This window comes from Manacus vitellinus, unplaced genomic scaffold, assembly GCF_001715985.3.
Source record: "Manacus vitellinus isolate BGI_N305 unplaced genomic scaffold, ASM171598v3 scaffold_83_pilon, whole genome shotgun sequence".
NCBI classification, from domain to species: domain Eukaryota; kingdom Metazoa; phylum Chordata; class Aves; order Passeriformes; family Pipridae; genus Manacus; species Manacus vitellinus.
Genome location: NW_021940836.1, coordinates 1,701,780 through 1,714,836, shown reverse-complemented (window position 1 = coordinate 1,714,836; position 13,057 = coordinate 1,701,780). Strand labels below are relative to the sequence as shown.

At 45.7% G+C, this 13,057-nt stretch overlaps 2 protein-coding genes across 3 annotated transcripts in view; one reads left to right on the top strand and one right to left on the bottom strand.

Moving 5' to 3' along the window:
- The window catches only part of GDPD4 (glycerophosphodiester phosphodiesterase domain containing 4), a 28,686-nt gene extending 19,219 nt beyond the window's left edge, over nucleotides 1-9,467 (top strand). For both annotated transcript variants that reach the window (XM_029964893.1, XM_008924921.3), the window contains 8 exons: nucleotides 41-123; nucleotides 985-1,135; nucleotides 1,813-2,037; nucleotides 2,849-3,006; nucleotides 4,960-5,107; nucleotides 6,222-6,304; nucleotides 7,882-7,964; nucleotides 8,435-9,467. In XM_029964893.1, coding sequence (XP_029820753.1) covers nucleotides 41-123; nucleotides 985-1,135; nucleotides 1,813-2,037; nucleotides 2,849-3,006; nucleotides 4,960-5,107; nucleotides 6,222-6,304; nucleotides 7,882-7,964; nucleotides 8,435-8,466 — 963 coding nt within the window. In that variant the 3' untranslated portion in view covers nucleotides 8,467-9,467. The remainder of the gene's footprint in view (nucleotides 1-40; nucleotides 124-984; nucleotides 1,136-1,812; nucleotides 2,038-2,848; nucleotides 3,007-4,959; nucleotides 5,108-6,221; nucleotides 6,305-7,881; nucleotides 7,965-8,434) is intronic.
- Nucleotides 9,468-10,600: 1,133 nt separating this feature from the next.
- MYO7A (myosin VIIA) overlaps nucleotides 10,601-13,057 on the bottom strand; it is a 102,887-nt gene continuing 100,430 nt past the window's right edge. The window contains exon 50 of the mRNA XM_018085609.2: nucleotides 10,601-12,885. Within this exon, the coding sequence (XP_017941098.1) occupies nucleotides 12,796-12,885 (90 nt within the window). The 3' untranslated portion in view covers nucleotides 10,601-12,795. The remainder of the gene's footprint in view (nucleotides 12,886-13,057) is intronic.

The window sequence follows — 13,057 nt, the reverse complement described above, 5'->3', positions numbered from 1 at the left end:
GTGTTTGAAAACGATCCGCTCACGCACTTTTTTTTTTCAGCTAGCACCAGAAAACACTGAGATGTCATTTCAGAAGACAATTGAGCATGGTGGGGATGGTCTTGAGACAGATGTCACCATTAGGTGAGGGGAAAACATTGCATCTCACAGAACATATGCTGCTTCTTCTAAGAGTTTTCTTTGGAGATAGGCAGCTCTAGGCAATTAGGTTTTACTGATGGCTGAGACAGGGCCCTTCAGTTGGCATGTGATGGCAGGGCTGTAGGGCATGGTTGTTCTCAGGCAAGTCAATAAGCTGCGGCTATTGATTTAGCAATCGTTATTTCTACAGTATACTTTACATGCTTGACAGAGTATAAAGACAAATCCCTACTCTAGTCTGACTTCTAGGTCACAGTGAGAGTTGTATCAGGTCTACAAACCAACAGAAAATTGTGTTCAGACTTGTGACAGCATTGTCCTAATTATTAGATCTTTGATTGCCTTGGTGGACTCATTGTCATGAACTGCTAACACTCTGTGCATGATGAGCAGTTTCCAGATGCTGAATGGGAAAAACACTGACACTTAGATGCTGTACCTATCTAGACCTTTCTATAAGAGAAAATTTTGCATTTCCATCACTGTCTACTTAGATTTCAGTCCTCTGAAAACCATAGAAACACTTTGATGTCAGCAAAAAGAGATTTCAACCATGAGTCACTATCGATTTTTTGTGAGGGTTGGCTGCCACAAAGCCCAAAGGTCACCATCTCCATGTGCTCCTAAGGAACTGAGGCACAGACAGGTCACCTAGCAGTATTTAAGCTGGAAATAAACTGGTGTTTTGATCCTCAGCCTTCCTCCCCATCGCACCCTCTGCACTGAGGGAGGCCATACTGCTGCATTCACGGTGGCTCACATATTCTTCTGACCTGGAATGAGTCTGCTCATGCTGTGAACGAAGCTGCATCCCAGGTGACCTGAACTCTTGCTCTTCAACAGCTATGATGGGGTTCCTTTCCTCATGCATGACACCACCTTGAAGAGGACAACTAACATCAAAGAGGTCTACCCTAATGACACTGATCAAAATGCTGCGTTATTCTCCTGGGATACCCTGCAGAAGTTGAATGCTGGAACATGGTTCCTTAAGGTAAGTGTCATAAAGGGCTAGAAACATTCAAGGTCAGGTTGGATTGGGCTCTGAGCAGCCTGATCCAGTTGAAAATGTTGGACTGGATGAGCTCTAAAGGTCTTTTTCAATCCAAACGATTCTATGATTCTACGACTATTGCCAGCTGGATGTAGAAGAGACACCAGATGCCTATTACTTAACAGCATCAGTGTTAGAGGAGGGATTACTGTTTGAGCCAAAACTCAGAGAAGTCAGTAGAAATCCTTCAGTTTGGGTCTCTCTGCTTTTTCCAGTTGGCCTTTAGGCTTAAGAGACCTACAACAATTGGCTGGTTGGTGTTCTGGTGTCACCTTATCATGGTAGCAGCAGAATTCATGGGCTGAGGGGAGAAGAAAAGAGCTACTTGTTCAGTGTGCTGTGCATAATATTCAGAGCTAGCAAGGTGGGACAGAGAAGCACAGTAGAGCTATCTGTGAGCTATGCAATTCAGGTCCCAGAAGCAGTGTCCTCACAGCCTGGGTTGATTTCCTCCATTTCTTATGTAGAAGAGATAAGCAAAATAAAATATCCCCACCTGTTGAGGACCGATATCAAACCTTTTCCCTCTTAGAAATGTGAGGTTTTTACATACAGCTGAATCCCAGAGCAAACTGCCTGATTGATTTCCTTTTTTTCTGGTATCTCTTTATTTCTAGGACAAACCATTTCCATTCATGGGCTCACTGTCAAAGGCAGATCAAAACCAGGCAATCAATCAGTCCATTTACAAGCTAAGTGATTTCTTGCACCTTGCAGACAGTCACAATAAACTTGTGATATTTGATCTCTACCGCCCTCCAGACAAACATCCTTACAGGAACTTGTGGATCAGCAGAACCCTGGAAGTCATTCTCAAGGAGTCAGGGATTAGACCCCATCTGGTAGGGTGACTTCACTCCATATCTCTTTTTCTTGGTCTCCAAATGGGGATTTTGGGGTCATACCCTGCATGATTTCACCTGCATAAAGTTGGCCCCTTGCATTTCTCTTGTTTTAAAAGGCATTATTTGGAGTATATTCCTGCTATTAGCTCCTCATCAGGTACAAAATGGTCTAACTCTCCAGACAGCAAAAGGAAATATGGCAGTTTATATACCAGCTAATGCTGGTATATAGCCCCCAAACAGCACCCTTTCATAATTGTAATAATTGTCAGTCTACTCCCTGCTACCCATGCTTGTTTTATATATTGCATAAAAAGTTCTGGCTTAAATTAAAATGCAGAATTGGAATTGGGAGCCTTTATTGCCTTCCTCCTTCTGGCAGTGGATGAATGCTAAACTCATGTGAATGAGGTTACATACCCTTTGATGTCCGGGGAGTTACGCTGATCTGTATCTGCTGAAGAATTTTTCTTCCATGCTGGAAGAATGAAAAAACAGAATATTTTCTGTTGCCTTTTCACACACCAAAGCTGTCCTTTCATTCATTTCCAACACCGCATCTTTTGTTGGGCTGTGTGAAACGTACTCACTGATTACCAGTTGATAAGCAAGGAACACTGGATATTTATTTCTTGATGAAAATATCTTGCAAGTTTTAACCCTGCATCCAAATGTTCTTTGATCATTGGGAGAAACATGTCATTGATAGGCTGGGTTAAGCCCCTTAAGATGTTATCTTTACAGTAGGGAATATTAGGGGCATGAATTCTTCTGCTGAGAGTTCACTGGTTCCTCCTGTTGCCTGCAGGTCCTATGGCTGAATAACAACATGAGGTCCTTTGTTCAATCTGTTGCTCCTGGGTTTCAGCACACGATGGGCAGTAAGGCACCAGTTGAAGACCTCTTAAAGAACAACATTGTCAAACTCAATCTGGTCTACACTGATATGTCTGCTGAAGATATTCGGTAGGTTTCAGGCCCAACTACTGTCTTTGGACTGCAGCTGGACTATGTTTACCTCATGCATGGGGAAATGTCTCCCTCCAGTGACTGGTTCCAGAATCTATAGAATTTTGTAAAGCGGTCCTTTAGATCGAGTGGCCATCTCTGGTGTATTTTAGGGGTGACAGACTTCTACTGTTGACTAAGAGGTGGCACATGTAATTACTCCTCTTGCCCTCAATTCCATATTGACCAGGATCTGAGGATCAGATCTCTGATCAGGATCAGTCTCCTAATTTCTTGTCTTTCTGTTCATGCCATCCTCAGTCCCACCAACACTGTTCAATCTCCCATGGCTCTTCCACAAACATCAGTGTGAGTGCATGATGCTGTGGTGAGAGACCATCATCCTCTTGTTGCTGGTGTTTTGGAGATGTCATTTCTTGTCTCCGTTAATACCAGTACTCTGTTGTATGTGACACACTGAAAATATCATTTCTACAATTGAAGGCTCTATATTCATTGCAGGAGTTTCCAAAATGTTTATCTCACATGGGAAAAAAACACCAGAAATCACCAGAAAACCCCCAGCTTTACCTGTCTAGCTCTCCTTTTCTAAATAGGATTTTTTTTCTCTTTCCAATGCACAGACCCATTGAAAAACAAGTTGGAATGAAAAAGAATCTTCATTACTCTAATCCTTTGGATGAGAGTAAAGTTCATGTTTTCTCAGTTATAATTGTCACAGGATGTAAAACTATAGAATCATGTAATGGTTTGGGTTGGAAGGGACCTTAATCATCTGGTTCCAACTCCCTTGCCATGAGCAGGGACACCTTCCACTAGACCAAGTTACTCAGAGCCCCATCCAGCCCGACCTTGAACACCTCCAGGGATGGAGGTTTCCAGAACCTCTCTGGACAACCTGTTCCAGTGTTTCACCACCCTCACAGTCAAGAGTTTCTTCCTAAAGTCTGATCTAAACCTCCTCTCCTTCAGCTTAAAGCCATTCTCCCTTGTCTCGTTACTCCATGCCCTTGCCAAAAGTCCCTTTCCAGCTCTCTTGTAGCCCCTTTAGGTACTAGAGGGCTGTTCTGAGGTCTCCTCAGAGCCTTTTCTTTTCCAGGCTGAAAGGCTGAAAAAAATCCTAGGTAGATCCATTTGGGTAAACCCTGGGTAGATCCTAGGTAGATTTATGAATGCTGGTATTGATGATACATTACTTTACCATTATAGTAAGAATGAACTTACTTCATATTAAGTTTCAATAGCTTATAAGAACTTGAGAAATTATGAGTTCATGCAGCAAACATAACAAACTTGAGTGGCAGCTTCAAGGTGGTTTTGAACACACTATGGGGAGATTACAGAATAACAGGATCATTTAGATTTAAAAGACCTCTAAGATCATCGAGGCCACCCATTATCCCAGCATTGCCAAACCCACCACTAAACCATGTCCCCAGCTGCAACATATACACATTTTTTAAGTAATGATGATGATTTCACCACTTCCCTGGGCAGCCCATTAGAATGCTTGCTAACCCTTTCCACAAAGAAATTTTTCCTGATATCCAATCTAAACCTTCCCTGGTGAAGCTTGAGGCCATTTCCTCTATTGCTTGTTACTTAGAAGATGAGACCAACACCAACCTGGCTACAACCTCCTGTAAAAACACATCATTACATTGATTCATATGGCAGAAGGATTAGAAAGTTTTGACCTTTTGGGCATTTTATCTGCATTTATTTACATTTGTTTACAGCAATTCAGCTATTTTGTATCAACCAATTGTTAATGATTAATTATTGGCTGGTTGGCTTTCCTTTATGTTCCTTATCTAGGTCCTAAAGTAAGCATTTCCTATAGAAAATTACAACGATTTCCCATCATCTTCTTGAATCTCCTTGAGTAAGCCTGAAAGAAGTAGTAACCTCCTTGCTTAACGAAGGTTGTTGCCTTCTGGTCTTTTAAAGGAAATATGCCGAGGCAAACATCACGACCAACTTCTATGTGGTCAATGAGCCATGGCTTTTCTCCCTGGCATGGTGCTCGGGGGCACACTCTGTGACCACCAACGCTGTCCACTTGCTGAAGAATCTGAGCCAGCCACTCTTCCTCATGGTAAGTGAAACTCTTCTCTGTCCCGGGAGTGGGAAGTAGGGTTGGGATGTTCATGGCTACCTTTGGAGACTGTGGGCCAGCTGACACATGGATAAAGCGTCCTTTAAGGATCCTTTGCATGAGAAAGACCTGATTGAAACCTGGCTTACCTGGAACCTCTGATCCACTACATGTATTACTACACCTTTTTCTTTTCTCCTGGCTCTGGTAGAAGCACCCTACTTGTTAGGATTTGCACCTTAGGCCTTGAGAAAAGGGAAGAAGTGATACTGAGACTTGTGCAGGGAGAAGAGAAGGGCCTTCGAGGGCACAAATGCATGAGCATTTCCATTTCTAAGCTTTTGAAGCACCTTCTTGATGTCAGAAGTTTCTCATTTCCCAGGGCTTCCCAATGCCCTTCTCAAACTTGGTCTTGTTCCACAAGTCCAAGGAAAACAACCATAGAATTAATCCTTCTTTGCTGGGAGGAATTTTCACATAATTTTTATATTTGTTATTTTGTCTTGGGCAACCTGAAGGACTAGGAAGCACCTGGGCCAGTGGTCTCACCAGAGTCCCTGCAGCCTAAGGACTTTGAACAACTGACTTCGCACTCCTGAAGTAGATTTTACAATGCTCCCATCCAGAGAACTGCACTGTTTCAGTCCATTCTAAGGTTGAGTGGAGGTCCAGTCCAAGGATGAATCTTCAGATGCTCTTAGACTTAGAGCAGGAGCCACCCCAGACCCTCTGTGGAGTTCAGGAAAGGGCAATTTTGCCAGAGAAAATGAGATGTCACCAGTTGATGTTACTGTTGGGGGGAAACAGAGAGATGTACAGGGCCTGCCTGTACAAACAAGAGGTCCCTCTTATATTCACTGTGATATAGTACCATCTTCTTGGCCACACAATAGACCTGCTTTTATGAAGAATGATGATTTGGCACCAACATCCAGTGGTGAGTGGCCATTTCAAAATGCCACAAAATGCTTTGATCACCCAAGAGGTGTTACTGCACATGCAAACCAATCAGCTGAATGGCCATATTTGAGCAGCAGAAAAAGCTTGAATAACTTTCTTTTGCATATCTTATGGTCCTTGGTGCTGGAACACCACCTCTGTCGTTTTCTTCCAGACTCCACAGCAGTACAACATCATGTGGATCCTGACAGATCTGACCTCTCTGCTCCTCATCTCACTCATCTTTGCTCTGCACTGGTAAGTACTGACCATCCTAAACTGATCTTTTGCTCTAGGTGGAGGTAAGGAGGGATGCTTTCAGGTGACCTGAAGAGTTAAAACTACTCTTGAGAACATTAGCTTTCCCTTCTGGAAATGGGAGAAAGCCCTGAAAGTCCCCCCAAACCTCTCTGCTTCTCCTGCTTGCTCTCATTTTCCCTTTCCATTTTGGTATCTCAGGCATTGTTCACCCTCAGGATTCAGTGGAGAAGTGGTGGATTTGTGGTAGCAACATGAACCACTTATCAAAGCTGATGGACTGAGAAAGGAGCTGATTATTATTACTAGTTAGACAATATTTCATTGGACTGATTTGCAAGGAAAGCTCTCTCTGTTAATATTTGAGTGCTCCATGTCTCTCTGTCTGCATATGCCAGAGCCCCTAAGGAAGTCCATCCTCCCAGATGAAAATATCTGTGTCATGCACACCTCATTTTGTTTCCTTCCACTCTGTCAAAAATATCAGGAAGTCTGGGGTTCATGGAACAGGCTCACTCCAGCAGGTCATGTTGTCCTGCTGGATGTTCTGCCCTGCCACAGTTGTACGAGAAATGTGCCTATGCTCTCATCCCAGTAGTGCCCAAGGAAAGCAGGATGTGCTGGGCTCAGCTCTTCAGCTAGCTGGCTGTGGGTGGGTGGAAGGATCAGAGCAGACAGTCCAGGTGAGTCTTTTTTGCAGGGTGCTGGCAGCACAACTGTGCTCCAGGTGGCAGCAAGCAAAAGGTTTGGGAAGCTCCTGCATGAGCTGTCTGGATTGCTGTTAACTGTGACTTGCTTTGACATAGGAAAATGTTGGAGTGCTAATATTGCTCTGGATGATGAAGAAATGAATTAGTAGCCGTTTCACAAAGTGATGAACTAGCAGCTGTACAGGCATGTTTGTTGGACATCCAGGCTTTTCCCTTCCCAAGGCAAAGTGGCTCCCTCCCTTCCTTCCTCTCTTACACTGCTCTGTTCTCCTCAGGTCTTGCTTTAGCAGCTTTCACCTTGTTTTCAAGGCTGCACGTTGGCTTACAATCACCCCTGTAAAGCATCAACACCACCATTAGACCTTCCCATGCCTGTCTCCTCCAGGCTTGTGTTCATGTTATGTGTGCATTTCCCAGGCCCTGTGGATGCTTCTGGTCCAACCAACAAGGCTTGCTAGCCTTGCAGTAAGGGCATTCCCAACCCTGCTGGGACAGAAGTGCCATCAGCAGTGCCTCAGTGCTCTGCATAGTCTCCTTTGTCAAGTTTATGAACACACCAAAATCATGATTTTTAAATTTCCCTGGCTGTTTAACAGCCAGTGGCTGCAAACATTTCTGGGGCTTTTGAGCATTTAAGAACTGAGAAAACAGAGGTTAGTCACAAAGTTGCCTTCAAAATGTTGTTGCACACATGAAGTGTGGATGCTTAGACATCAGTCGTGCACTGTGGCCTTTCTCGGTAAGGACATGAGAAAATCCCAAAATACCTGCACTCACAAAGTAGGAAAATGGTGTCCACCACAGCAGGGATCTGTGGGGAAAACCACAGTGAGCAGCGGCCTGACCCAGGTGCTTTTCCCCATGCAGGTGGAGAGAGCGGAATTTCTTGTGCTGTGCCCAGGAGAGTAACCCAGTGCTAGAGAGCGGCACCTACAACAAGTTCAGGACAGGTGAGCAGGGCAAGGAAAGCAGTTGCATCCTGCACAGGGTGGTCTCTGTGGGGGCACTGGCATCCTGGTGGTTGGGCTGGTGATAGGTGCCCATACTATGATGAAGGATGCATTCTGGGTTATCTCAGCCTCAGATGTAGGTGGCAGGATTCCATGTTCAAATCCCTGAGCAGCTCAATGCTTCAAGCAGTGGTTGGGGCATACACCTCCAGATGTCCCCACCAATACTCATTGCTCTGTGCAGCTGTGAAAAGAGACCCTGGAGGCACTGAGCATTCCTGGTTCTGCAAGGCAGGGTGGGATTGGCTGAGGACTCTCCAATGCACTATGTTTCTGCACTCATGGAGCTATCATCCAGGCAAAATGACCCAACCTGGGCTGCACGCATTTTCAGCCAGGTTCTATTTGCTCACGATGGTTGTCAAAGCAAATGCAGTTGTATTGGTAGCTCATTGTGTCCCTTTTTCCAGAGCTCAGTGACATGCCTGCCGTCCTGGCCTGACGTGGACAGAGAGGGGACGTGGACCTGACATCCCAATGAGACTGGGTTGACCAGCTGTGGGGGGCTCAGATCTACCTGATGAGGAGGAACCATTTGCCTTCGTGCCTCTGCTGGAGATGAGCACCAGCCTGCCTCTCCTACAGCTTTTCTCAGATTCCTGTGCCTGGCAGGGATCCCTGGGGTGTAGGAGAGCACAGATGGAGCTGCAGCCATGAAGAAACTGTGCGCCATGGTGAGATGAAGCAACTACATGGGAGCCGCTATTTACCCCTGAGACCATTGGCGTCCCATAGGGCAATCATTCCTGCCGTGTGTAAGCCTTCGTTTCCACGGCTGTGTTTAACACATGCTGCAAACATCTGAGCATCCTGCAGTTCTCCTCATTCACAGCTGCTCAGGTTTCTCCTATCAGATCGGCCTCTTCTCCACACACTACCTCCCTCCTTCTCTTCCTCCTTGCAGGTCTCCTCCTCCCCCAAGAGCACACTCGCCCCACCACGATGGTCAGGTGCTGCTGCCTGGGTCAGTAGGATCTGTACCTTTCTGTAATGCAGGCAGGGGCAGCTTTGGTTTTCCTTTTCCTCACTCTGGCCCTGCCATAGACCCTAACAAGGACAGTCCCTTCCCTTTGGCTGTGGGTGAGGGCATAACTTTCCCATGGGGGCTGAAGGACTTCTTGGTGCCTTGGTAGCTACTGAGACTGTGACACACCACTTTTGTTCAGAAAGATTGAGCTGCGTGTGAACTGGTCCCACCAAGTGTCCTGTTTGATTTTCCTTTGGGAAGGCCTGTATACCTGTACAACACCCCAGGATTTATTTGGATTTTCATTTCTCCCAGGGGCTGCTGCCACACAGTGGGGAGGGGGGTCCATGCCCTGCTCTGTAAGGGGGATGTAAGCATCTCTCAGGTTTAAGCCATAACTTTCTACTTGAACAGATAATAAGGATACATTTTTTGTAAATTGCAAGTGCTGTTTTAAATACATTTTAGCTCTCCTATCCTGTTCTGTTCTTATTTTGGCAAACTGGGAAAGAAAATAGTAGTCTTCACTGGATTCAGGCTATAGACAATTTCTCACACATGAGCCTTTTGTTAAATAAAGTTATCACAAGTGAATTGTGACAGGGAAGCATTAGGTTTCAGAGTTATCTGTGCTGAGAAGCACTCAAACCTTTCCAAGTTGCAATTTTGGAGTATTTTGGAGGCTAGAAAAGCAAAAAAGAATCATCCGCCTTTGGAAAAGGGATAAAGGGCTGATGGATTATTGTAGAGCAGCTACAGATCTATGAAGCATGGAGAAAGGATGGTGTTAAATCCCATTCCCCATGCCCCGCATGCATAGCTGGTTCATAACTTTTTGTGGATACCACTTATGTGGAGGTATGTCAGCAGCAAAAACAGGAGGGGGGGAGTGTGGGTTGACTGTGGTGTGCATCGTGGGTTCCTCAGCCTGTCCCTTGGTGTTCAAGTGAGGGACTTGGCTGTGGTCCCTCAACTGCTGCTTTTAGTATGTATTGGGAAAAGCCACCTCAATGCACTTTCATCCATGTATCCAGATGCTGCTTGGCCATTATGCAGTGGTAATTCCCTGTACTCACCTTCCTCATCCTCACCAGCCTTGCCCAGGCAGAGCCTGGCCTATTAGACCTGATCTCCTTTAATGCCTTGCACTGTCATAGCTACTATTTTTGTTGCTTCACAGCTAGCAGGGTCTGACAACCTTGTTAGGCACATGGCTGGTAGTCTGACTCCCACACACAAACTTTTCACCCATCACTTCCTACATCCAGTGATTCAGCTCAAAACTAGTTGGAAGATCCACCGTTTTCACAGAAGATAAGCAATGGAGACTCCCCAGGATTCAGTGGTTTTTACCCCAAAATAAAAGATTTCAACTAGTTTCCAGTCCAGGCACACTGATGGTTTGCTCCTCATTGCTTGATATGTTCACCAGGAGTTCCACTTAGCAAAGAAAAGTCTTGTCCACAAGAAGAATCCAGGAGCCTTGAGCCCACCTTTCCCTGTGGAGATGCCACCAAAGCCACACAGTGCAGGACAGCCTCCCAAAAGCCACTTGATGCTTTTTAATTAGAGTATTTCACTTGGACATACGTTTTTCATCTTACATTGCTTGGTGTGAATACAAAGATGCCAGCAGATGCTAATACATATGACACACAGGCACACATATACAGAGTCCTGGCATCCCCCAAAATGGTGGAGTGCACGGGAGGCCACCAGAGCTGTAAGTAGAGGTATGAGGGTGGTGTCAGTGGAAAGATGAGCCAGGAAAGCTCTGGAAAACACTGCTGTGATGCATCATCTGCTGCGTGCGATGTGGGAGGCAGGGATGGCTGGAGACTCATAAAGAGCAATGACAGTGGTGGTGATGATGGGCGCGTGTCTAAGGACAGGTGGGATCCCAGGGACAGCTGAGGAAGGGGGAGAAACATCAGAGATGTATGGTAAGAAGGCAGCTTGGCTCCCAGTGTAGCCTTGGCTGGTGTAACCATGCTCCCATTACCAGCGTGCCTTGGGTAGGTGATGGTGGAGGAAGGGGATCTCTTAGCAGCCCTGTCTGGCTGGTGAATGTCTCCATATAGCATCTCATTCACTTTGATGGAGCAACCAAGGTCCTAAGTCACTGCTGCATTCCAGGTAGATGTCACAGTCCTTGAGGGCTGGTAGGCAGCGCTGCCAGTTCTGCCTAGCACACCATGGTGTTAGAGAGCTGAGCCCAGCTGAGCTTAACAGAACATGTCCCCACAAGATGGACTTCTGTGAAAGCAGTCAAACTCAGCCCAATGGACAGGACCAAGACAGGTCTCCCACATCTACTGAGATCCACTCAGTGATAGTGACACCAGCACCAGATCTTGGTGGACAATTGTCACCTCTCCTGATGCCCCACATCCAGCCACATGCTCCTTTGAAGCCTGTATTTTGGAAAGGCAACCCCAGGCTTCTTCCCCTGCATCCTCCCAGACACAACGTGGGTTCAGCCTCCTCTCTGCCAGCAGGTCCCATCTCTGCTCCAAAGCAGGCTGGTCTGCACTGCGTGGTGGTGGGTAGAAGATGGGACAAAGAGCCAGCAGCTTAGTACAGCCAATTAAAGATGGAGAAAAGCCCACAGAAAAGAAGGGTCTACCCTTCTGGTTCAGGTTCAGCTGGGACTCATAAAGAGCTGTTTTATACAGCAACACACACAAAAGCACAATAAAATCATCCGCTGTTACAAACCCAATGACGAAGTTCACGTTTGAATTACAGTTCAACATAGGCTTGGCCTCAGTCTTCCAAACTTGGGGTCTTCAAAACCCTTATATCCATTTTGAAGCTTGCAGTAGAAGTCCTCCTAGGGTTAATTTTTCTGGGCATAGGGGGCAAAAGGAGATAATTCATCTTCCAAGCTTCACTTCCAGCTGAGCCCTTAAGATGGGAAAGATGTGCCTTACTCAGCTGCTGGCAGTTATGGCTCTTGGGGAATCCCTGGACGAGAGGCTGTTCTGCAGGTCGCTCTCAGCCCCGAGGCAGAATCCAGATACCGGCACAAAATGCAGGATTATTTTTTTTCCTTTTTAATATTTTAAAAAATAAATAGAAGAAGAAACAAAACTTTAACATTTGTTCTTTAAATATTTCCAGCATTGCACAGACAGCACTTTAATATTCTAGCCTGTTCAATCAGTAGTTTATTTATTCTGATTCCTAGTTAAAATGTGCTCCTCCCAGCCTGCTTTTTCTTTCTGTCCTTCTTAAGAACACAACATATTCTTTTGTAATGACAAAAAAAACCAAGCCCTGCAGTGTTCATTTGACATCTTTCCAGCATGGAGCAGGGCTCTGTTATTCCTCTTCAAACCTGAAGTTCCCAGAACCTTACCAAAAATCTGTTAGCATCCTAATAGCTCTCATATTTAAGAAGAAAACCAAACAAAAACAAAGCAAGCCACACACACACACAAACACACACAAATCCTCTTCCAAGAGCCTTTGCGATGCCAACCATTGGGTTCAGGCAAACCCTGGAGTGTTTTTGCTCAGTCACTCTCTGAGAGCAGTGGTGTCCCCTGGAAATCTTTGAGATGTAAGATGGAGTTGGGATGCAGGGAGAAGAAGGAGAATGGGAGGTCAGAGATAGTCATCTTCGCTGGAAAGGGAGGTGGGATCAGAGCCCTCAAGGTCAGAGTCCAGGGAACTTCCTGATGGTGTTCGGCTCATCTTCCACATCTGAGAGGCAAAGGTTCTCCCCCAGCTGCACGGGTATCCCACAGCCCTCAGCTGGTGAATTAGCGCCATGGCCACCTGCCAGTGGCTTCTTGCAGTTCACTTGCTACCCTTTGCACTCCTCTGTTTGCTCATGGCTGTTAGCATCTGGCTGATGTACGAGGTCAAAAGATCATCCATCTTGTACCCCTGAGGAGGAGAGAGAAGATGTTACCTGCCTTTAGAGCACAGTTACAGTCTCTGGCTTGTCCCTCCTGAATACACTGGCTACCAGTTGTTGACTTCCAAGTTTTCAAGTACATTTTGACTTGTTCTACCATTCTTTTTGGGTGAAATGTCACCACCACAAGAAACACTGTCC